Source organism: Oncorhynchus mykiss, chromosome 23, assembly GCF_013265735.2.
Source record: "Oncorhynchus mykiss isolate Arlee chromosome 23, USDA_OmykA_1.1, whole genome shotgun sequence".
Classification (NCBI taxonomy): Eukaryota; Metazoa; Chordata; class Actinopteri; order Salmoniformes; family Salmonidae; genus Oncorhynchus; species Oncorhynchus mykiss.
The window spans coordinates 37,748,974-37,771,782 of NC_048587.1; the positions used below are offsets into that span (position 1 = coordinate 37,748,974).

At 42.3% G+C, this 22,809-nt stretch overlaps 1 protein-coding gene across 1 annotated transcript in view; it reads left to right on the forward strand.

Moving 5' to 3' along the window:
* The window catches only part of dst (dystonin), a 188,225-nt gene that overhangs the window by 49,853 nt on the left and 115,563 nt on the right, over positions 1-22,809 (forward strand). Inside the window, exons 6-10 of the mRNA XM_021580916.2 lie at positions 2,816-2,893; positions 4,301-4,393; positions 18,299-18,465; positions 20,928-21,040; positions 22,071-22,177. Of these exons, the coding sequence (XP_021436591.2) occupies positions 2,816-2,893; positions 4,301-4,393; positions 18,299-18,465; positions 20,928-21,040; positions 22,071-22,177 (558 nt within the window). The remainder of the gene's footprint in view (positions 1-2,815; positions 2,894-4,300; positions 4,394-18,298; positions 18,466-20,927; positions 21,041-22,070; positions 22,178-22,809) is intronic.

Sequence of the window (22,809 nt, forward strand, 5' to 3'; positions counted from 1 at the left end):
ATCCCACCACAGGCTTTTTACTTTAGTGGCCCGTAGTGAGCACTATAGCAATCTGTTTATATGGTTAGGTCAAGTTGCATTCTCTTTGATTTTATGATAGAAGTTTGTGTGCAACACTGTGTAGAATAGGGAGTGGCCCACTGTATGGCTTTAGAATTGCTAGCTGAGAAACTGAGATGGATTACATGATGGAAATGTGCTTGGCTTATGAACAAAAGGCGCAAGATCATGTTCAATTCATTGTTTTTTCTCAACAACAAAAAAACATACACTACCCTTTCAGAAGTTTGGGGTCACTTAGAAATATTGTTGTTGAAAGAAAAGCACATTTTTTTTATGTCCATTAAAATAACAACAAATTGATCAGAAATACAGTGTAGACATTGTTAATGTTGTAAATGACTATTGTAGCTGGTGACGGATGATTTTTTATGGAATATCTACAAAGGCGTACAGAGGCCCATTATCAGCAACCATCACTCCTGTGTTCCAACGGCACGTTGTGTTAGCTAATCCAAGTTTATCATTTTAAAAGGCTAATTGATCATTAGAAAACCCTTTTTGCAATTATGTTAGCACAGCTGAAAACTGTTGTACTGATTAAAGAAGCAATAAAACTGGCCTTCTTTAGACTAGTTGACTAGAAGGCCAGCATCCCGGAGTCGCCTCTCTACTGTTGACGTTGAGACTGGTGTTTTAAGGTTACTATTTAATCAAGCTGCCAGTTAAGGACTTGTGAGGCATCTGTTTCTCAAACTAGAAACTCTAATGTACTTGTCCTCTTGCTCAGTTGTGCACCGGGGCCTCCCACTCCTCTTTCTGTTATGGTTAGCCAGTTTGCGCTGTTCTGTGAAGGGAGTAGTACACATGAGATCTTCAGTTTCTTGGCAATTTCTCGCATGGAATAGCCTTCATTTCTCAGAACAAAAATAGACTGACAGGTTTCAGAAGAAAGTTCTGTTTCTGGCCATTTTGAGCCTGTAATCGAACCCACAAATGCTGATGTTCCAGATACTCAACTAGTGTAAAGAAGGCCAGTTTTATTGCTTCTTTAATCAGTACAACAGTTTTCAGCTGTGCTATCATAATTGCAAAAGGGTTTTCTAATGATCAATTAGCATTTTAAAATGATAAACTTGGATTAGCTAACAAAACATGCCATTGGAACACAGGAGTGATGGTTGCTGATAATGGGCCTCTGTACGCCTATGTAGATATTGCATTCAAAATCAGCCGTTTCCAGCTACAATAGTCATTTACAACATTAACAATGTCTACACTGTATTTCTGATCAATTTGATGTTATTTTAATGGACAAAAAAATTGCTTTTCTTTCAAAACAAGGACATTTCTAAGTGACCCCAAACTTTTGAACGGAAGTGTATATTGTGCATGCCAGAGGAAAGTAAAAGAACAGCACCATGCACTTCCATCTTGGATTGCAAGCGCATGTACAAATCAATCACATTACTGTGTGATTCACAAGATCTCCACCTGGGCCTCTAAGTCCATCCTCAGTAGCTTTGTGCATCATTGAGCCATACAATCAAACTTGAACATCAACATTTATGAACCATTGAACATTTTTCATCAGATAGTGGCTTTCTATTGTATTCAATGTATACCAACAGCAGGCCACTTGACTGATTGTACCAAGTTAATGAGGTGAGCCATTGAGGAAAAGGCTTTTGTGAATGTTGTCACTCTGCTATTGTAGTGAAAGGGATTCCTCCGCCTCTTCTCATGACCAGCCAGGAGAGTAATTACTGAATCAAGAGCGCTGTACTGCAGCTCATCCCTGGGTCGTATTCTGTCGCTGTGGATCGGCAGGGGACTGGCTGGCTTGTGACGCAGTTTCCATCTCATTATCTCACGCTGTGTCCCTCCATTGTGCTCCTGTGTCCGTCACAGTAGTTTGTCTCTCTGCTCACATCATGAGACTTAGTCCTCACAGCTATATGAATCCTAGATGCTTTTTGGAACTGGGAAAGGTCTTTATTGTTTGTGTTATTAGTCCTCATTGGAATTAGTTTATCACTCATTTCCGGTAAACTCCTGCCCAATTCAGCACTAATTCTATCAGATTATGTGTTCTGTCAGTTCACAGTTTGAGAGTACAAAGATACATGTCTTTTCTATCGCGTAAATGCAGTGTACCAGTTGCGTAATTTCAGATAAACCTAGGGTATGGTAAAGGAATACAAATGCTAAAGCATTTGATGAAAATTCCTCTCAAATTCATTTTGATCAAATTGAAGCTCATTTACTGCATTTCTACACTGTAGTTTATTTTAATATCAAGTCAAGCAGCAGTAACCTAGCCAAAGCCATATACTACAGCCATCTTTACCTCTGCACAGTTTTGAGAAAAAATTGCGCTGTTCCCTACAGCTGCATAGATGCGCTCTCCATAAAGCTAGCTAGCCATACAAACAGCCTTTCCTCCCGCTCCCAGGCATCCACATGGTCCTAAAGTCTGCCCACTGATACCACTAAACTGCATTTGCCTTTTAATCAGGGTTGGAATTATTTCCGTAACCTATTTTAAATGGTTTGTATAGAGCTAGGGTATGGCGACTGGTGTGTAGTAATAGCAGCGTTTTGTAGACCACCCTGGCTCCGGATTTGTTTGTTCCCTCCCTTTTGGTTTTTCTCTCTTTCCCTCAGCAGATGAGTGGGTAAGACCCTGGCAGGGGCATGTCCGGTGTCCTCATACTACTAATGGTGTGGTGAGTCCCTGGTCCTTGGAAAGGGAGAGACCACATGGCAGTCACTAACTTGTCCTCCTCTTCCTGTTCCTCCTCTATGCCTACAGCCTCGGGAGAAAGGGAGGATGCGGTTCCACAGACTCCAGAATGTACAGATAGCACTGGACTACTTAAAGAGGCGTCAGGTAAGGACCAATCACATTTGCCGAAATGTTAGAACATATGTGTAGAGGAATTTCTGATAACCATTTCACCATGTGGATATTGAAAAGCACACTGAATGCCCACATCAAAACAGAAACCTTGCTCAAACCATGACAGGGATAACCAATATCATTACCTCATAAAGGGTTCAATACCTCCCTCATCATGACTCACAATAGAGGACATGCTGAATCCATCTCCCAAGGGTGGTTACATCTCTGATTGCCCCTCCCCCACATCCCCCACAGTCAGGAAGTGATAGAGATGGAGAACAGTGCTCACTGCCCAGCTGCAGCCTGCCAGACATGACGTCAGTGAAAGCAACCCAAGGCCTGAGACAAAGGATTCATAGATCATTAAATTATGCCATTGTTTTAATGACATACCAGGCCCATTCACACCTCATTCATATTCATAAACAGACAAATGAAAGATTCACATGCTTTTTATTCTATCCTACTGTTGATTTAAGGCTGTACTGTATCATAATAAGGGTAGCGGTAGCATCAATGTTGCAATGAACTGTGGGAAGGATAGATAAGATATTGTATTATTACAAATAGCTATGCCCAGACTTGAAAAAGCACAATTTAGAGGGTGAAAGAAAATTGCCTCTGCTTTCGGTTTCACTGCTTGCTCTCTCATAATGAAATAAAATGGCATTTATTTGCACATGACAGGGATTGTCATGCATATCAATGGAAGGCCATGATATAAACATCATGGCAAATTATTTTCAATCAAATTAGGTAGAGTACCAAGCATGACAATTTTAGCCATTGGACCACAATACAGTATTTGTATTTGAAATGATGGATATTTGTTTGGAACAATATCAAACTGCATTCGTTTATTAGAATGAGGACATGATATTTCAGCACATGACATTTCAACACATTACTATTAGCTACCACACTATAGTGCCGCCTTGTGGTATAGAGGTGTGGACTCAAGGCCACATAATAATAGTAAACTGATTTACGAGCACAACTTCGTTACCAGCATCTGTTTTGGGGATTTCCACTTGTTCTAAAAAGAGGATGGACATTACTCTCAGAATATGTATGCATTTTTATGCATCATTTTAAAGGGGCTTTATAAATGATCTGTTACGGTGAGTATGACACTAATACCGATGAACAAATTCAAATTCTCACTAATGTGTATGTACCCTGTTTATTACAAGTTTAAAGACATATTAATAGGTTTTGGATATAGAGACATCTACAGATGTTCTTCAGGGATGTTAACCTACACTACTAAGAATGAAGGTGCTTTGCGGATCAATAGAAAACATTTCTTAAGCTGTTTAAGTTGATGTAGATTTGGAATGCATCACTTCTGTGTATCATGCTTATTAGCCAACTGTTTACAACTCCTTTCTTCAGGTCAAGCTAGTCAACATCAGAAATGATGACATCACAGACGGGAATCCCAAATTGACGCTGGGATTGATTTGGACCATAATTCTGCACTTTCAGGTAAGAGTTCATCTCAAATCACACATTTTGTTCATACTGTGTTGTTCATCTTCCGTCTGTGTGAATCAGTGTGCTTTCTCCATTGCTGTATTTTTTTCTTAGCAAATGATAATCAGTGTGCATATGCTAGTGTTATTCATATTAATTTGGTTGAGGATTAGGATGATTATATCCAGCTATATTATGTCACGCATGGAGCTGGGAGATGTCTCTTGTTTTGACCAAATTAAGATATCTGTATTTAAAAGGTTCTGGATTGAGATATTATGTTTCTCGTCCATTTGACAGAAAATGCTAGTATATTGAAGCCAGTGTGATTGAAAACCTAACGTGTTGCTTAAACTCGCTACAGTTCTGTATGTTTTAGGATTTGCTTGTATAAGACTGACATTTGGTTCTGTTTGAACCATCACCAGTGGTCACCAACCGGTATCGTGATCTTCAAGGCATTCCTAGTCGATCCCCAAACATTTCTGTTGAAAAGCCAACGATAAAGGCTTGTGCTGCTTTTTGTATTTTTTGTGTTGCTCTGTTGGCTGTAGGTGCACTTGATTCAGAAGCCCTGCTCACCGGAAAGGCAAAGTGGTCCAGTTTTGAACCATTTTGTTTGTCTGAAAAGACAAACCCCGCCTACCCGGCAGACTGGTAGATCTGTGGCTCAATCGAGTTTGCCTACTGCGCTAGCCAATCGGATTGCTCAAATCACTGTGCCTACAGCTTCCACAAACCCGACCACAGCAAAGTTTGATACTAGCCTGCGTGAGGTTTCAGAACTTTTAAAACTATGACCAGAGAGAGACTGTCAAAGAATACAGCAAAGAGCTGATGTTTTTATGAGTGAGTTCATGTTAAACATTTTATTCAGCACTGTCAACACTGTTTTTTTTCAACACGAAACACACTTTTCCATACTTTCACTCACACATCTGTTTATTTTAATATTGAGGAATATTTCACTTTCTGTGCTCATAGGAACAACATGAATTTGTGCATGAGGCAGATGCAGTGTGACTCGAGTTTCACCATCAGGTGGAAGACAGTGTCCCCGCTCTGGTAGGGCTGTTGCGGTGACCATATTACTGTCACACTTAATGAGAGCTCATGAGCATAAGAAACAATGCCTTTTTCCCCCAACTTTTTTGGATCATAGTCGCACACCTCATGTAGCCTAGCCCATAGGCCTATATGTTTTGATAAGGTTTAAGGTAAGCACATTAATCTGCTTTACAAGGGTGTGAGTTTCAAGTTTGGGGAAGATCATTTTCACCATAAAATGCACCCTTTTATAATAAAAGCATTACATGCATAATTGCATTTGCGGTCACTTTTGATAATGGTGTTTTCCGCTAATGGAACATTCGTGCTTATAGCCTACTACCATGTGCACATCGCTGCGCTTATAATGTGAGGAAATAGCCTAATAGTTTATCAGCATTCTAAGCTACACGTTCTGATCTGTTGCGTCAGCCACATTGCGTAAAAAACATTAAAACATTTTTTGGGGGGATCTATCTGTGACGCCCTGGTCTTAGTATTTTGTGTTTTCTTTATTATTTTGGTCAGGCCAGGGTGTGACATGGGTTAATTATGTGGTGTGTTTTGTCTTGTTTTTTTTTGTAGGTATTGGGATTGTGGTATAGTGGGGTTATCTAGAAAAGTCTATGGTTGCCTGAAGTGGTTCTCAATCAGAGGCAGGTGTTTATCGTTGTCTCTGATTGGGAACCATATTTAGGCAGCCATATTCTTTGAGTGTTTCGTGGGTGATTGTTCCGGTCTCTGTGTTTGTTTGCACCAGATAGGCTGTTTAGGGTTTTGTGTTTCTTGTTTTGAATTGTTCGTGTTTATTTCGTTTATTAAACATGTATCAAAATTACCACGCTGCATTTTGATCCGATCCTTGCTACACCTCTTCAGAGGAGGAGATAGAAGAACCGTAACAGAACCGTAACAGAATCACCCACCACAACAGGACCAAGCGGCGTGGTGACAGGCAGCGGCAGCAGGAGCAGCGAAAGGAGGAATGGACATGGGAAGACGTTTTGGACGGCAAGGGTTGTTACACATGGGAGGAGATATTGGATGGAAAGGGACCCTGGGCACAGCCTGGAGAATATCGCCGCCCCAAAGAAGAACTGGAGGCGGCGAAGGCAGAGAGGCGCTGGTATGAGGAGGCAGCACGGCGACGCGGATGGAAGCCCGAGAGTCAGCCCCAAAAATGGATTGGGGGGAGGCTCACAGGGAGTATGGCGACGCCAGGTAGGAGACCTGCGCCTACTTCCTATGCTTACCGGGGGGCTAGAGAGACCGGGCAGGCACCGTGTTATGCTGTGGAGCGCACGGTGTCTCCAGTGCGGGTGCATAGCCCGGTTAGGTACATACCAGCTCCGCGTATCGGCCGGGCTAGAGTAAGCATCGAGCCAAGTGTCATGAAGCCGGCTCTACGCATCTGGTCTCCAGTGCATCTCCTTGGGCCGGCTTACATGGCACCAGCCTTGCGCTCGGTGTCCCCGGTTCGCCTGCATAGGCCAGTGCGGGTTATTCCACCTCGCCGCACTGGCAGGGCGACCGGGAGCATTCAACCAGGTAAGGTTGGGCAGGCTCGGTGCTCAAGAGCTCCAGTGCGCCTGCACGGTCCGGTCTATCCAATACCACCTCCACGCACCAGCCCCCCGGTGGCAGCTCCCCGCACCAGGCTTCCTGTGCGTGTCCTCGGCCCAGTACCACCAGTGCCAGCACCAAGCATCAGGCCTACAGTGCGCCTCGCCTGTCCAGCGCTGCCAGAGCCTTCCTCCTCTCCAGCGCTGCCGGAGTCTCCCGCCTGTCTAGCGCTGCCAGAGCCTACCTCCTTTACAGCGCTGCTGGAGTCTCCCGCCTATCCAGCGCAGTCAGAGCCTTCCTCCTCTCCAGCGCTGCCGGAGTCTCCCACCTGTCCAGCACAGTCAGAGCCTTCCTCCTCTCCAGCGCTGCCGGAGTCTCCCGCCTGTCCAGCGCAGTCAGAGCCTTCCTCCTCTACAGCGCTGCTGGAATCTCCCGCCTGTTCAGCGCTGCCAGTCTGCAAGGAGCTGCCAGTCTGCAAGGAGCAGCCAGAGCCGCCAGTCTGCAAGGAGCAGCCAGAGCCGCCAGTCTGCATGGAGCAGCCAGAGCCGCCAGTCTGCATGGAGCAGCCAGAGCCGCCAGTCTGCATGGAGCAGCCAGAGCCGCCAGTCTGCATGGAGCAGCCAGAGCCGCCAGTCTGTATGGAGCAGCCAGAGCCGCCAGTCTGCATGGAGCCGCCAGTCTGCAAGGAGCCGCCAGTCTGCAAGGAGCCGCCAGTCTGCAAGGAGCCGCCAGTCTGCAAGGAGCTGCCAGTCTGCATGGAGCAGCCAGAGCCGCCAGTCTGCATGGAGCAGCCAGAGCCGCCAGTCTGCATGGAGCAGCCAGAGCCGCCAGTCTGCCAGGATCTTCCAGATCCGCCAGTCAGCCAGGATCCGCCAGTCAGTTGGGGACCATATTTAGGCAGCCATATTCTCTGAGTGTTTCATGGGTGATTGTTCCTGTCTCTGTGTTTGTTTGCACCAGATAGGCTGTTTAGGTTTTCGTGTTTCTTGTTTTGTATTGTTCGTGTTTATTTCGTTTATTAAACATGTATCAAAATTACCACGCTGCATTTTGGTCCGATCCTTGCTACACCTCTTCAGAGGAGGAGATCGTGTTACGGTTTTCTTCTATCGCATTACACAACTGTCCCAGACTATGTTTGGAATATTTATTTCTCACACAAAATATAATAGGTCAATGTTTGTACTATGGGTGAAAGTAGATTGACATAGGCCAGTGCTTTTTCTGTTTGTTAGGACATCTTGTTCCTAAGTGGCGGGTGGCACAGCGGTCTAAGGCATTGCATCTCAATGCTAGAGGCATCACTACAGACAACCTGGTTCGAATCCAGGCTGTATCACAACCGGCTGTGATTGGGAGTCCCATAGGTCGGCGCACAATTGGGCCAACGTCATCTGGGTTTGGCCAGTGTAGGCCGTCATTGTTAATAAGAATTTGTTCTTAACTGACTAATTAGTTAAATAAAATAAATAAATAATCTTCAGTTTACACCTAGGAATTGGATAAGGACATGCGCAGTTGCGTCTCCGATGTGTCTGTCTTCACTTGTAGCCTGTGAGAAAGACCCGATCACGTGATGGAGAGCCATGTGAGTGAGATGTGATGCTCAGAACTCAGGGTGAAGGGCACAACGGTCACTGGCCTCAAATTACATGGATTTTTTTAGGGTGCATTACGGCCACACAAAGGAGATGCCGCCGTGAAATTCTAGGCATGTCAAATTGTGAATGAGTGACTGATGTAGTGTGTACAGCCTGCGCAAAAAAAAAGCAGAGCTCATCCCTTTCAAGCGACTTTTTTCAAATCGTCATTAGTCGCATCATGCAGCCTTACAATGTATTAAAAATCTAAACATATAGCCCAACGTTTGTAGAACAACTAAACTTTAACTCTAAATGAAGCATATACTGTAGGAATACCTATTTCTTTGTTAGCCGCTCAACACAGAATAGCCGTATGTGCGCACTCCCTCAAATCGTTTGGAGAAAATATCCTTTCTATTTTGATCAGCTTCTTTCAATTGTATTCTTCACACTATAAAATAATGCCACATAATTCTAAGCAAATCTTGTCTGCTAAATGAACTAGTGTAGCCCACAGCCATTTGGCATAGCCAGATCAGGACCTAACATAAGGACAACTCATGGTATGCTATTCTGTTCTTCTGAAATAGACTACATTTTCTTCATATCATGCTTCTTTAGACCTGTCAAAAAAAGAAAATGGATTTATTGTGAAGGTGTAGGCTATATTACATGGATTTATTATACATTTTAAAATGTAGATGTTCCAAAGGTCTGCATCAGTGGCTTATGTGGAAGCCAGGAGATACTAAATGTATTTATGTTAATTAACAGTTAATTTCCGTGAGACCGACAGTTATTTGCTTGACAATTACCGGCTGACAAAATGTTGTGACCGCCACAGCCCTACTCTCTGGTCAGTCTCACTAGAGGAAAGGAAGGAGAGAGCAGGAGAGGTGGACCCTCTGCTGCTCTCACCCTCCCTCTGTTGAGACTAATGCTGTGTTAATAAAAACTGGGAACTCGGAAATCTCAGACTTCCAACTTCAGTGCGTTCAAGCCAACGGGAAACTCTGAAAAAATACAAGATCCGACTGGGAATTTTTTTTTTGAACGTAATCCAACTCAGAATTCCATTTCGGAAATTTGGGCATCTTTCTAGAACTCTGACTTTCTGACCTGAAGATCACTGATGTCATAATTTGACCTTGTTTTTTCCCCCTGTTGTCTTGAAAACACCATGACAGATTAGTCCAGTAATATAAAAAAGCTAATTATTTGCAAATTATTTCATTTTATACCCAGCTATGCCTTGCAAGTGCTACACAAACTGATTTATTTTGTTGTCAAAGCTCGAGTTTTGAAATATATTTTGGTCTGAGAAGAACAATATTGGTAGGCCAGGTATATAGCCAGTATGCTGTGATAATGTATTAGGCCTTGTCACGTTCGTTGTATGAAGGAGACCAAGGCGCAGGGTGGTATGCGTACATTCTCTTTATTAAAAGAATGAACACCAAACAAACTGACAAAATAACAAACTAAATGCTATATAATAGAGTGCTGACAGGAAACTACACATAGTCAAGATCCCACACCAGAAAGTGGGAAAAAGGCCTGCCTAAACATGATCTCCAATCAGAGACAACGATAAACAGCTGTCTCTGATTGGGAACCATATCAGACCAACATAGACATACAAAACCCCTAGACATACAAAAACTCTAGACATTCCAGAAACCTTAGACATACAAAAATCTAGAGTACCCACCCTAGTCACACCCTGACCTAACCAAAATATATAGAAAACAGAGATATCTAAGGTCAGGGCATGACAGGCCTACTGCACAAACCACATTCTTACAGAGCTGCTTTTATTAGGTTAATGTTCACATTTTTAACGTATGTTTAAAAAATCTGAGCAGGCTTTTTGACAGCGAAAGTGATCTTGACTCCAACTGAAGGTTGGTGACCACTCTTCTAAACTATCCGTTTCTCTTTTTATAGCTGTTGTTCCCTCGTTGGCCACAAGATGTCAAACCAGTCTAACAAAGTGTCATGCATATGGTTATTTTAACATAGGCTTACGTCTGTGGCAGTTTGCCTGCTGGCATGTACAGGTAACTGCCAAAATAAAGGAAACAGCAACATAAAGGGTCTTAATCGGGTATTGGGCGACCAGGAGCGTCCAGAAACGCTTCAGTGCACCTTGGCATAGATTCTAACAGTGTCTGGAACCCTATTGGAGGGATGCGAAACCTTTCTTCCATGAGAAATTCCATCATTTGGTGTTTTGTTGATGGTTGTGGAAAAAAAGAATCTCCCATAAGGGTTCAATTGGTTTGAGATCAGGTGACTGACACACACACACACACACACACACACACACACACACACACACACACACACACACACACACACACACACACACACACTTGCGGACAATGCAGTTCCTCTCGTTGGTGAGTGGTTCAGTGTGTGTGTGTGTGTGTGTATATGTGTGTGTGTTTGTCCCATCCTGGAACGACACACACACAGAGGACAACACTGGACCACTCACCTCACAGCTCAATGAGAGGAACTGCATTGTCCGCAAGTGTGTGTGTGTGTCTCAGAGCTAATAGCTATCTAAGCTGAAATGGTGAAATGGTCATTACGTGTTTGTACTGTTTGTGCTTCAGTGTTGAATTAAAAGGAGGGAAGAGGTTGGACACGTCCCTCCCTCCAGTGTTATGTGTTGAGTGATGATGAATGCAGGAAATAGTTTGTTTGTATAGAGTAAGTGTCCCTTCCTTCGTCTCGCCTGCAGTACTAATGTTCATCTGTTTTCGGTGTCCCCCCTTCCATTGTTTTCACAGGCTACAGTCAACAGCAGGCTCCACACCCTGAGAACATTTGTGCCTATGTCTGTGTAGTACCACACACAGTCTTTACTGCTGTAAAGCTGTAAAGCTGTACATTCACATATGGAAGCTATAGGCTTGTATTAGCACTAGGATGATCTAGTGTTGCATTTCTGAGGCCTAGCACAACCCGCTAGTGCCCAGTATCTCTCTCTCTCTCTCTCTCTCTCTCTCTCTCTCTCTCTCTCTCTCTCATCCTCTCTCTCCCTCTCCCCCTCCCCTCTCTCTCATCTCTCTCCCTTCCCTTTCTCTATCTCTCTCGCTCCTGCTCTCTCTCCTCTCTCTTTCTTTCTTTTGCTCCCTCTCTCTCTCTCTCTCTCTCTCTCTCTCTCTCTCTCTCTCTCTCTCTCTCTCTCTCTCTCTCTCATCTCTCTCTCCCTCTCTCATCTCTCTCTCCCTCTCTCATCTCTCTCTCCTTCTCTCCCTCTCCTTCTCTCCCCCCCTCTCTCTCTCCCCTCTCTCCCCTGTCCCCTCTCTCACCCCCCCCTCTCTCTCTCTCTCTCTCATCCTCTCTCTCTCTCTCTCATCCTCTCTCTCCATCTCCCCTCCCCTCTCTCTCATCTCTCTCCCTTCTCTTTCTCTATCTCTCTCGCTCCTGCTCTCTCTCCTCTCTCTTTCTTTCTTTTGCTGCCCCTCTCTCTCTCATCTGTCTCTCCCCTCTCTCGCTCTTTCTCTCTCATTCTCTCTCTCGCTTTCTCTCTCATTCTCTCTCTCTCTTTCTCTCTCATTCTCTCTCTCTATCGTACTCTCTCCCCTCTCTCTCTCTTCCCCCCTCTCTCTCCCTCCTCCTTCTCTCTTGCTCGCACTTGCTCTCTCTCCTCTCTCTCTCTTTCTCAGGCCCCTGCTATGGATTATTAATATATCTGGCACAGTCAGTCTGCAGGCTTGACTCTACAGGGTTACATTATGGGAGAGGAATGTTAGCAGTAGTTAGCGTTATGACACCCTGACCTAGAACCAGACCATGGTAAAAAGACATGGACAAATAAGCACTGATAGTTCGCATTATGACACCCTGACCTAGAACCAGACCATGGTAGAAAGACATGGACAAATAAGCACTGATAGTTAGCATTATGACACCCTGACCTAGAACCAGACCATGGTAGAAGGACATGGACAAATAAGCACTGATAGTTAGCATTATGACACCCTGACCTAGAACCAGGAACCAGACCATGGTAGAAAGACAATGGACAAATAAGCACTGATAGTTAGCGTTATGACACCCTGACCTAGAACCAGACCATGGTAGAAAGACATGGACAAATAAGCACTGATAGTTAGCATTATGACAACCTGACCTAGAACCAGACCATGGTAGAAGGACATGGACAAATAAGCACTGATAGTTAGCCACAGTTCATCCACAACAGAAAACTCCTTGACAATCCAACAGACAGAGAGCAGTGATGTCTAGTTGCATGCTTCAACATCTACCCTCTCTCCTCTGTTGCCTGCACATCCCAGACTCATCGAGGTCTGGTAAAAACACAAAAAAATACTGAATATTTTGAAAGTGAATCATTTGAAGTGCTTGTTGAAGAATAATTAAAGTTTTTTCTTATGGCTTGGAATCATAAAACATCCTGACAGGTAGCTTGGGTGATGTGTGCCTACACCTGCCCCTGTCACTCACGCGAGCCGTTGGGCATTTGTACTAGCTAGTAGCTATGGACCTGTAGATTCTTGATTTTTCAGGGTTGCAGGGCACAGAGGGAGAAAATGTTGATCAGTTATGTGTGGGGTTTAAGCCCAGCTGGCAGAAACACAATGTGACATAGCGATGAACCCAACCCTGTTTGGATGCTACGTGACTCTATCGAAAAGGTTTTGGAAGGACTAAGTTGACATTACCTTTAGTATGATGATCCAGCCATTCGGTCATGCTCATCCAATGACATTGTGTTACTTCTCTGATATTTTTTCTTTTAAGAATGTCTCCTGAGAATGTGCCATTCATCCGTCACTTGCTATGGTTTGATAGGAACTGAAGCTATAAACTGTAGCGATTGAAGTTATACAGAATTGTTTCAGACTATTACCTCTTGTTGACAATTGGTTTACAAAGTCGTCTCCCAGGTGCGTTTACATACTGAATACATTGAAGTCCCTGTGGTATTCCCTACAATGGGACGCATATTGCATATCCCCCTTGGGACAAGGCATTGAGAAGACTGGTGCATTGTCTTCCTTTAATGTGAATAACTGCAGTGAAACCTGAATACATGACGATGCTCCATACTGTAGCTCTTTGGTCTCTGTAGTGTCGTCTGACTGACAGTCATGTTCTCCAAGGGTTACGGTCAAGGTCCTGTTAGAGGTCTCAATAAACTGAGGTCCGGAGAGGCACACGAAAACAAATGTGGAGGCTTTGACTTGATTTACCAGGGTAGATAAAACAGGTGAATGTGACAGGATGAAGTCTTCAATCTCAATATAATGTACACGTCTCTCTCTCTCTTCCATCCTTCCATCCTTCCACCCCTCTCTAGCCTTTGTCATTGGCAGATCAAACAAGAGATTAAAGACAGAGCTATTTGCAGGGAGCACTAACATCCTGTTAGACAGGTGGATAAAAAGGATGACAGGATAAAGTATGATGACTTTGCAAAAAAAAAAAGGCTAAGATGAGTCAGCAAAATATATGCCTCTACTTTGAGACTTTATTCGATGCTGAAAGACTGTAATTACATTTTCCACATTAGGTTGCAATGAATGACAAATGACAGTTTTTCAAAACTCTGATATTATTGAAACACCACATGAATGAATATGAACATTTACATAGTAAGTAGATTTCTATGAAAGTAAAAATAGGCTGCTCTTGTGTTGTGGTTGATCAAGTAGTTTTGCTTTTGTGCTAAGTATACTGTGTATTGTGTGTGTACTGCAGCCAGCCAGGTATACAGTATGTAAACTGCAGGGCCTAGAAGACTGTAACCTTCAGGGGAAATGTCACTGCCGTCAGAATAGAACCAGAGCCTGGTGGGACAGTTATTTTTAGTTGGGCTATGCAAAGAAATGATTTATACTATTTCAATCAACACTCATCCTGAAGCCTTGCCAATTTAGCTCAATTTGTCAACTCACTTGTGGTTGTTCGGAACATTTAGTTGAATATTGAGGGAAAAAAACACAAGCTTTATATGCCTTTCATGGACCGTACTTGCTACATATGTCACATATATAATGACATATAATCTAATCATTATGTTTGTTCCATAGGTCATTTACATGAGTCACTTCCTGTGCAAAGTGTATACTGTATTTGCCCCCATTTGAAATGGGATGGCAATGGACCGATTGGATAATAGTGTTTGTTTAAACCATTGGACTCAAGCCCCACCTCTGGCTTTGCGATTGTATACAGTTTGATTAATAGGCAAAGGGAAAGTGCTTTGTTAGCCTAGCAGGATTTGCATCGGCTGCTTTTGTTGACACATGCTGCCCTGTTATTTTTAAAGCCCTATGATAGGCAGGGATTCTCTCTGCTTGGTACAGCCTATCAGGTTAGGCCAACTTTCTGAGCAAAGTTTTCCCATACGGTGTAATCAGTGGTCATCAGCTGGCAGAGCAGAAAACCGAGAGCCATCTGATCCTGTCCCGCTGCCGCACCTCGCTCCCTCCGCCCTCCTCAGACCGGCAGCCTCGTTACAGACAGGCACATTTGGGGAAACTTAACACCCGAAGGGGTTCTGGAGGTGCCCGTGTTTACACTTCAGATGAGGAGGACATCACAGGAGGACAGACCAAAACAGGAACCAGGACTGTTTCTCTTTCTTTGAGCTGTGAAGTAGAAACGTGTGGGACGTGGCTGTGCCTCTGCCTCTCCTGCAGTGCATTTATGGTGTTGTTGTTGGATTAGCCGGGACAGGGAAACGTTTCAAAGGTCAGAGACTGAGAGACGATTCCTGAGAGCAGAGAGAGGAGAGGAGAGCAGTCACAGAAGAAAGGAGTGACAGAAGGAAGTGCCTAGGACATTTTAGCTTCTTCTGGGAGACAGACAGACTTTCTCTCTCCAGCTAACCCAGCTGTGTGGAGGGGAGGGGTGTTTGTGTCTGCTGCCAGGCTGCCTGCCGTAGCTTCCTCTCCGCCCCCTTAGAGGAAAACTATGGCTGCCTCTTGGTGGAATAACAGAGATTTGGATCAAGTTAAGTTCACTCACGGATTCCCAGCGTGAAATTAGAAGGAACTTAACGCTCTTTATAGAAAGGGAACGTAGGACTGACAGTCATGGGCAATGTGTGTGGCTGTGTGCGGGGCCCCAAGGAAGAATGCTATGTGGACCCTACCAAAGCTCCGCTCAGCCCTGAGTCCAAAGACCTCCGCGGCCGGCGCTACTTCCAGAGGAAGAAGAAGAGGAAATCGGGGGAGTTTCAGCGGCCGGAATCCCTCCGGAGCCGAGGAGGAGAAAGTGTCCAGAGTGAGGAGGATATCCCCAGAAGGGTAGAGCTCCAGCATGGAGCAGACAGGAGCATCAGGGAGAGCCAGGCTGGGGCACCAGAAGGGGAGACACCCAGACCTAGGCTGGGAAGTATCAGCAAAGGGGTGTATGTTGGGGAGGTCCCCAAGGTTCCTCTTGGGAAGAAGTTAGCATTGCGATCTGGATGGATTTCTGCACACCAGACACACAGAGAGGAAAAGCTCCATGGCATCACCAAGACCTCCAGGAGTATCACTCCTAAGGATGGTCTGCTGGAAAAGAAGTTGCTACATAGGCAGCTGAGGCGGGCGGTGACATTCGGAGCCGTGGAGCATATGCTCCGGACCCTGAGAGGAGGCGGAGATCACAACCTATCTGGGAACCTAGAAGGGCTCCCCAAAATCATATGGAGCACTCAAGTGCACAGGAGGAGGAGGAGGAGGTTTCACAGCTGTTCTGATGGAGGGTCCCGCTCTCCAGATTATCTGGAGCCTCTCCAAGCATCTGCCAAGTGTACATCCGCCCAACAAGAGGTAAACTAAGTGCAGGCTATTTATAGCCAGCCAACATGTGTGGACCAAAATGTAATGTGCTACCGTATCAGTAACTCTGTAATACTGTACAACTGGTGGCTTGGTTTGGTTCCTCTTACATGATACAGATGCACTGTTATTCTGAAATAGCAAACATGATCTTTGCTTTCGTATGTTTTCATTATTCTATGAAGTGTTGTTTTATTGCAGAGGTGTTGCATGGAGACAGTGTTTGTGTTGATGTGTGATTGGACTTCACGGCACAATGTTTCCGTATGCTGTACTGGCAGACTGCTAACCGCCATTTGCTCTCTAAAACCATTCAGAAGACAACTATAATTGTACTATGACATAGTCTAACATTCCCTTTGAGTCAAACAACAACATAACTGGCATCATCACATGCTGTGATGTGGAGCTGTAATATACAGCCTACAAAGCCACAACACATGGACATAGAGATAATTACAAAACTCTGAGTAGTTAATTAGCTTGTTTCACTGCTATGATTCTCCTCACAAGTTATTTCACACAGCAGTGTTTCTTGTGAGCCTCACCTCTGCTCGAGCTTGGCTACTAAGGTTCTACCCATTATGTCAAACCAGATTCTAAACTGTTTTTTATTTATTTTATTTTATTTTTTTTATTTTACCTTTATTTAACCAGGCAAGTCAGTTAAGAACAAATTCTTATTTTCAATGACGGCCTGGGAACAGTGGGTTAACTGCCTGTTCAGGGGCAGAACGACAGATTTGTACCTTGCCAGCTCGGGGGTTTGAACTCACAACCTTCCGGTTACTAGCCCAACGCTCTAACCACTAGGCTACCCTGATCTTTAAAATGTTGTATACCTAAGTGATAAACAGCTGGCATTTGGAAAGGTTGTTTGTTATCTTTGATTCTCCTTGAAATGTTGATGTTTTGATTGCTCAGGTCCATACAACTCTCCTACTCCTTACTTCTAAGACACAGCTTATATCAGTCTCTTTGTTTTGCTACTAGATTTCCCAGCTTTCGGATTCTAAAGGTAAAATACCAAAGGAAGCAGTTTATCACGCCGAGACCACTATTTTCCATGATCTAATTCCAAGTATAGGAAAGTGCAACAACCTTGGGGTCATTTGTTCCTGATATAGTATGTCTCACCCATATGCTTGCTGGCAATTTTTACACAAATTAGTGGTCAATCTGGCAGCACATAGCATAATCTTTTTAGTATGCCCCCAAATCTACTGAACATGACTGCTACAATATGTTGTGTTACTCACATTCAACCCCAATTTCAATGTCCATTTTTGCTTGCTCACCGGTTTGGGACAGATTTAGGGCTAAGGTTAATGGGTAGTTGGAGTTTTGTTGACAGTTAGTTGAACATACAGTATACTGAACAAACCATATATTTGGGACTTCAAATAAAGTGCTACCATCATTTTGCTTACTCAATGATTGTTAAAGTGTAGCTAGGTTGCCTAGCGAAACATGAAGCATGACAACACAGCAGGAAGAGGTTCAAAGGTCACTTCCTGTTGTCAAGGTCAGAGGTGATCATGTTTTTCCTCCAGCATAGATACATGGAATTGCTTGCTGATTTCGACTGTGTTGAAACGTCAGGGGAATGTGTTTGGTTTAAGTACCCTCACTCTTTAACCTGTGCCAACGAATAGATTATTTATAATCCAGCTGCCAATTTGAGATGTCCAATAGGGACACTGATTCAGTATGAACCAAATAAGGAATTATTGAGGTGTAGCTATATGAATTTGGTGCAGACATTTATCATGTGTGTATTCATTCACACAATATAATGAATTTAGCACATTTATGTTGTTATTAGTTATTCTATCTGTGACTCTAGAAAGGCTCCCAATTCAAACATATGTTCCTAACATCTGAAGTATTGTTTGTTGTTGTTCCTCTCTTAGATCTCTGAGATCCATGTTTGCGGGGAGTCGGAGGACATGACAGCCAAGGAGCGGCTACTGATGTGGTCCCAGCAGATGACCGAGGGCTATGTGGGCGTACGCTGTAACAACTTCACCACCTCCTGGAGGGACGGGAGGCTGTTCAATGCCATCATTCACAAATACAGGTAACACCATTTACAAATACAGGCAATGCCATCATTCACAAATACCGGTAACACCATTTACAAATACAGGTAACACCATTTACAAATACAGGTAACACCATTTACAAATACAGGTAACACCATTTACAAATACAGGAAACGCCATCATTCACAAATACAGGTAACACCATCATTCACAAATACAGGTAACACCATCATTCACAAATACAGGTACAACACCATTCATAAATACAGGTAACACCATCATTCATAAATACATGTAACACCATTTACAAATACAGGCAATGCCATCATTCACAAATACAGGTAACACCATTTACAAATACAGGTAACACCATCATTCACAAATACAGGTAACACCATCATTCACAAATACAGGTAACACCATCATTCACAAATACAGGTAACACCATTTACAAATACAGGTAACACCATTTACAAATACAGGTAACACCATCATTCATAAATACATGTAACACCATTTACAAATACAGGTACAACACCATTTACAAATACAGGTAACACCATCATTCATAAATACATGTAACACCATTTATAAATACAGGTACAACACCATTTACAAATACAGGTAACACCATTCACAAATACAGGTAACACCATTTACAAATACAAGAAACGCCATCATTCACAAATACAGGTACAACACCATTTACAAATACAGGTAACACCATTTACAAATACATGTAACACCATTTACAAATACAGGCAATGCCATCATTCACAAATACAGGTAACACCATTTACAAATACAGGAAATGCCATCATTCACAAATACAGGTAACACCATTTACAAATACAGGAAATGCCATCATTCACAAATACAGGTACAACACGATTCATAAATACAGGTAACACCATTTACAAATACAGGTAACACCATCATTCACAAATACAGGTAACACCATTTACAAATACAGTAAATGCCATCATTCACAAATACAGGTACAACACCATTCATAAATACAGGTAACACCATTTACAAATACAGGCAATGCCATCATTCACAAATACAGGTAACACCATCATTCACAAATACAGGTAACACCATCATTCACAAATACAGGTAACACCATTTACAAATACAGGAAATGCCATCATTCACAAATACAGGTACAACACCATTTACAAATACAGGTAACACCATCATTCATAAATACATGTAACACCATTTACAAATACAGGCAATGCCATCATTCACAAATACAGGTACAACACCATTTACAAATACAGGTAACATCATCATTCATAAATACATGTAACACCATTTACAAATACAGGCAATGCCATCATTCACAAATACAGGTAACACCATTTACAAATACAGGTAACACCATTTACAAATACAGGTAACACCATTTACAAATACAGGTAACACCATTTACAAATACAGGTAACACCATCATTCATAAATACAGGTAACACTTGATATACGGAACCTGTATCTGAAAAAGAGACCAATCCCTATATTTAATTTAAATTCCAGCACAGTGTACTTATTGTTTGCTTTACAATGCTTTTTTAGGGATATATATATAAAAAATGTAGTTAGTCTTTCATCAAGGTTTAACTGGAATATCATCTCATATGAGTATTTTTCCAGTGTATAACAGCAACAATTTACAGTTCATAAGAACATAACTATTTTCCTCCTTTGTTTACTTTTGTGTCTTTTGCTGAGTCACGTCTGTGATTCACCACCACATTTTGAGTCTTGGACTTCTCTGTTTCCCATCAACTCAATAAGGCAGCACTTAGTGGTTGGATTTTCAGTTAGACAATATCAGATTTCAGACCCTGTATATTCTACCTTGTTGGACTGACCTAAAATGTTATGAACTAGACTGCGGTAGATGGAAAGGTATTTCTCCTTTCTCCCACCTCCCTTTTGTTTGTTATGTTGAATGTCACATCACTATTTGCAGTCCTAGCCTTCTCAAGTTCAATGGACACATAACTCAACACAAGTTATTGACGTATGTGTGGGTCATGTGGAATTGTTTAACTTTAACCATTGACCTCTTTTTGGCTGGCCTGACTGTGTTTGGCTCTTGAGCAAACACGTATTTATTTCTCTGGAAAGTCGGGGACTGCACTGCGTCCCTAGGCATTTCCTCTGTAGTTAGCTTACTATTTACAGGATAAAAGTACATTATATTACAAGCTCATTTTGCATTGCTAACTATTTTTTCCTCACACTAAAACTTTCCTACAAACAAATATGTTTTCTTCAATGAGAAGTTCCTTACTAATACCAACATACTTCAAGAAGAATAGTGTGTGCTGAAATAGCTGAAATAACCTAAAACATAACAAATGCAAACCACCCTAAATTATTATTTGCCAAAATACTACGTTTGTGTTCTTCCACTTCCAAAAGTATCACATATTAACATTTCATTAAACAGATGAGCTCCCCATTAGTATATTCTCTTCCTTTGCAGACCTGATCTGGTGGATATGGGCAGAGTGTCGGCTCAGACTAGCCGGTCAAACTTAGAACAGGCCTTTGGTGTGGCTGAACGGCTTGGGGTGGCCAGACTACTGGACCCCGAGGGTGAGTTGTTCTGTTTATCCACATGCTCGTCCGTAACAGTTTGTTTGACACAGCAGGAAAACATTTGCCATTAAACATTTGCCATTAACACCTCAGCTTGAAGAAATGCAATGCATTATTACCCGAGTGGGGAATGACTTCTAAACACAGCTTTACTTACTAGCCACTTTAAACAATGCTACCTAATATAATGTTTACATACCCTACATTATTCATCTCATATGTATACGTATATACTGTACTCTATATCATCTACTGCATCTTTATGTAATACTTGTATCACTAGCCACTTTAACTATGCCACTTTGTTTACATACTCATCTCATATGTATATACTGCACTCAATACCATCTACTGTATCTTGCCTATGCCGCTCTGTACCATCACTCATTCATATATCTTTATGTACATATTCTTTATCCCCTTACACTTGTGTCTATAAAGTAGTAGTTTTGGAATTGTTGGCTAGATTACTTGTTGGTTATTACTGCATTGTCGGAACTAGAAGCACAAGCATTTCGCTAGACTCACATTAACATCTGCTAACCATGTGTATGTGACAAATAAAATTTGATTTGATTTGATTTGAGATGCAGGATCTTCACTTGATCACCGTGCTGCAGGAGAACTTTCCTGCAGTGCAGGCAATGTAGTGTATTTAAGCTTTAAAAAGGCTTCTAAACTTTGTAATTTCCAAATTGAGTTTATTTTCCCTTATGAAAAATGTATTAACCCCTAAAAATATTCAGATTAATTATAATTCACATAATATTTGACATTTCAAGTTGCTGCAGGATTATTTTCCTGCTGTAGCAAACTGCCTCAAATTAAGATCCTACAGTTGTACTGGCTGCTATTTGTTTTATTAGATGCTTTACAAAATGAAAATGACACAACAAGCATATGGCATAAATAGGATTCAAATAGCCCGGAGTATTCATGTCTGATTTTAAATACTTTCTGGTATCATGTACAGGACCTTATGATGACCGTGTTGTGTATTTGATCTAATTTCACCTTTTCTCACCAGACGTGGATGTGCAGTCTCCTGATGAGAAGTCGGTCATCACATACGTCTCCACAATGTATGATGTCTTCCCTAAAGTACCTGATGGTGTTGAGGGTATCAATGCAAATGTACGTACATGATGAACAGATTCTTGTACAGCGCACTTAAATCTCCTACACAATTCTAGTTAAGAAAATAGTTTTGTATTAAAAAAAAAACAATATAATGAAAGCAAAATTCACCTCAATACAAAGCAGCATATTCCTATTAACAGCATGGGTTGACTTATACCTTTTAAGCCATTGACTGCAGTGTACTTTCCTCTTGAAAGCGAACACAGTAAAATGTGTTTTTATGAATGTGATTATCACCATGTTAAATCAATCACTGCATGTACAGTTGAAGTCGGAAGTTTACATACACTTAGGTTGTCATTAAAACTCATTTTTCAACTACTCCACAAATGTATTGTTCACAAACTATAGTTTTGTCAAGTGGGTTAGGACATCTACTTTGTGCATGACACAATAAATTTTTCCAACAATTGTTTAAAGACAGATTATTTCACTTATAATTCACTGTATCACAATTCCAGTCGGTCAGAAGTTTACATACACTAAGTTGACTGGGCCTTTAAACAGCTCCAGAAAATTATGGCTTTAGAAGCTTCTGATAGGCTAATTGACATCATTTGAGTCAATTGGCGGTGTACCTGTGGATGTATTTCAAGACCCACCTTCAAATTCAGTGCCTCTTTGCT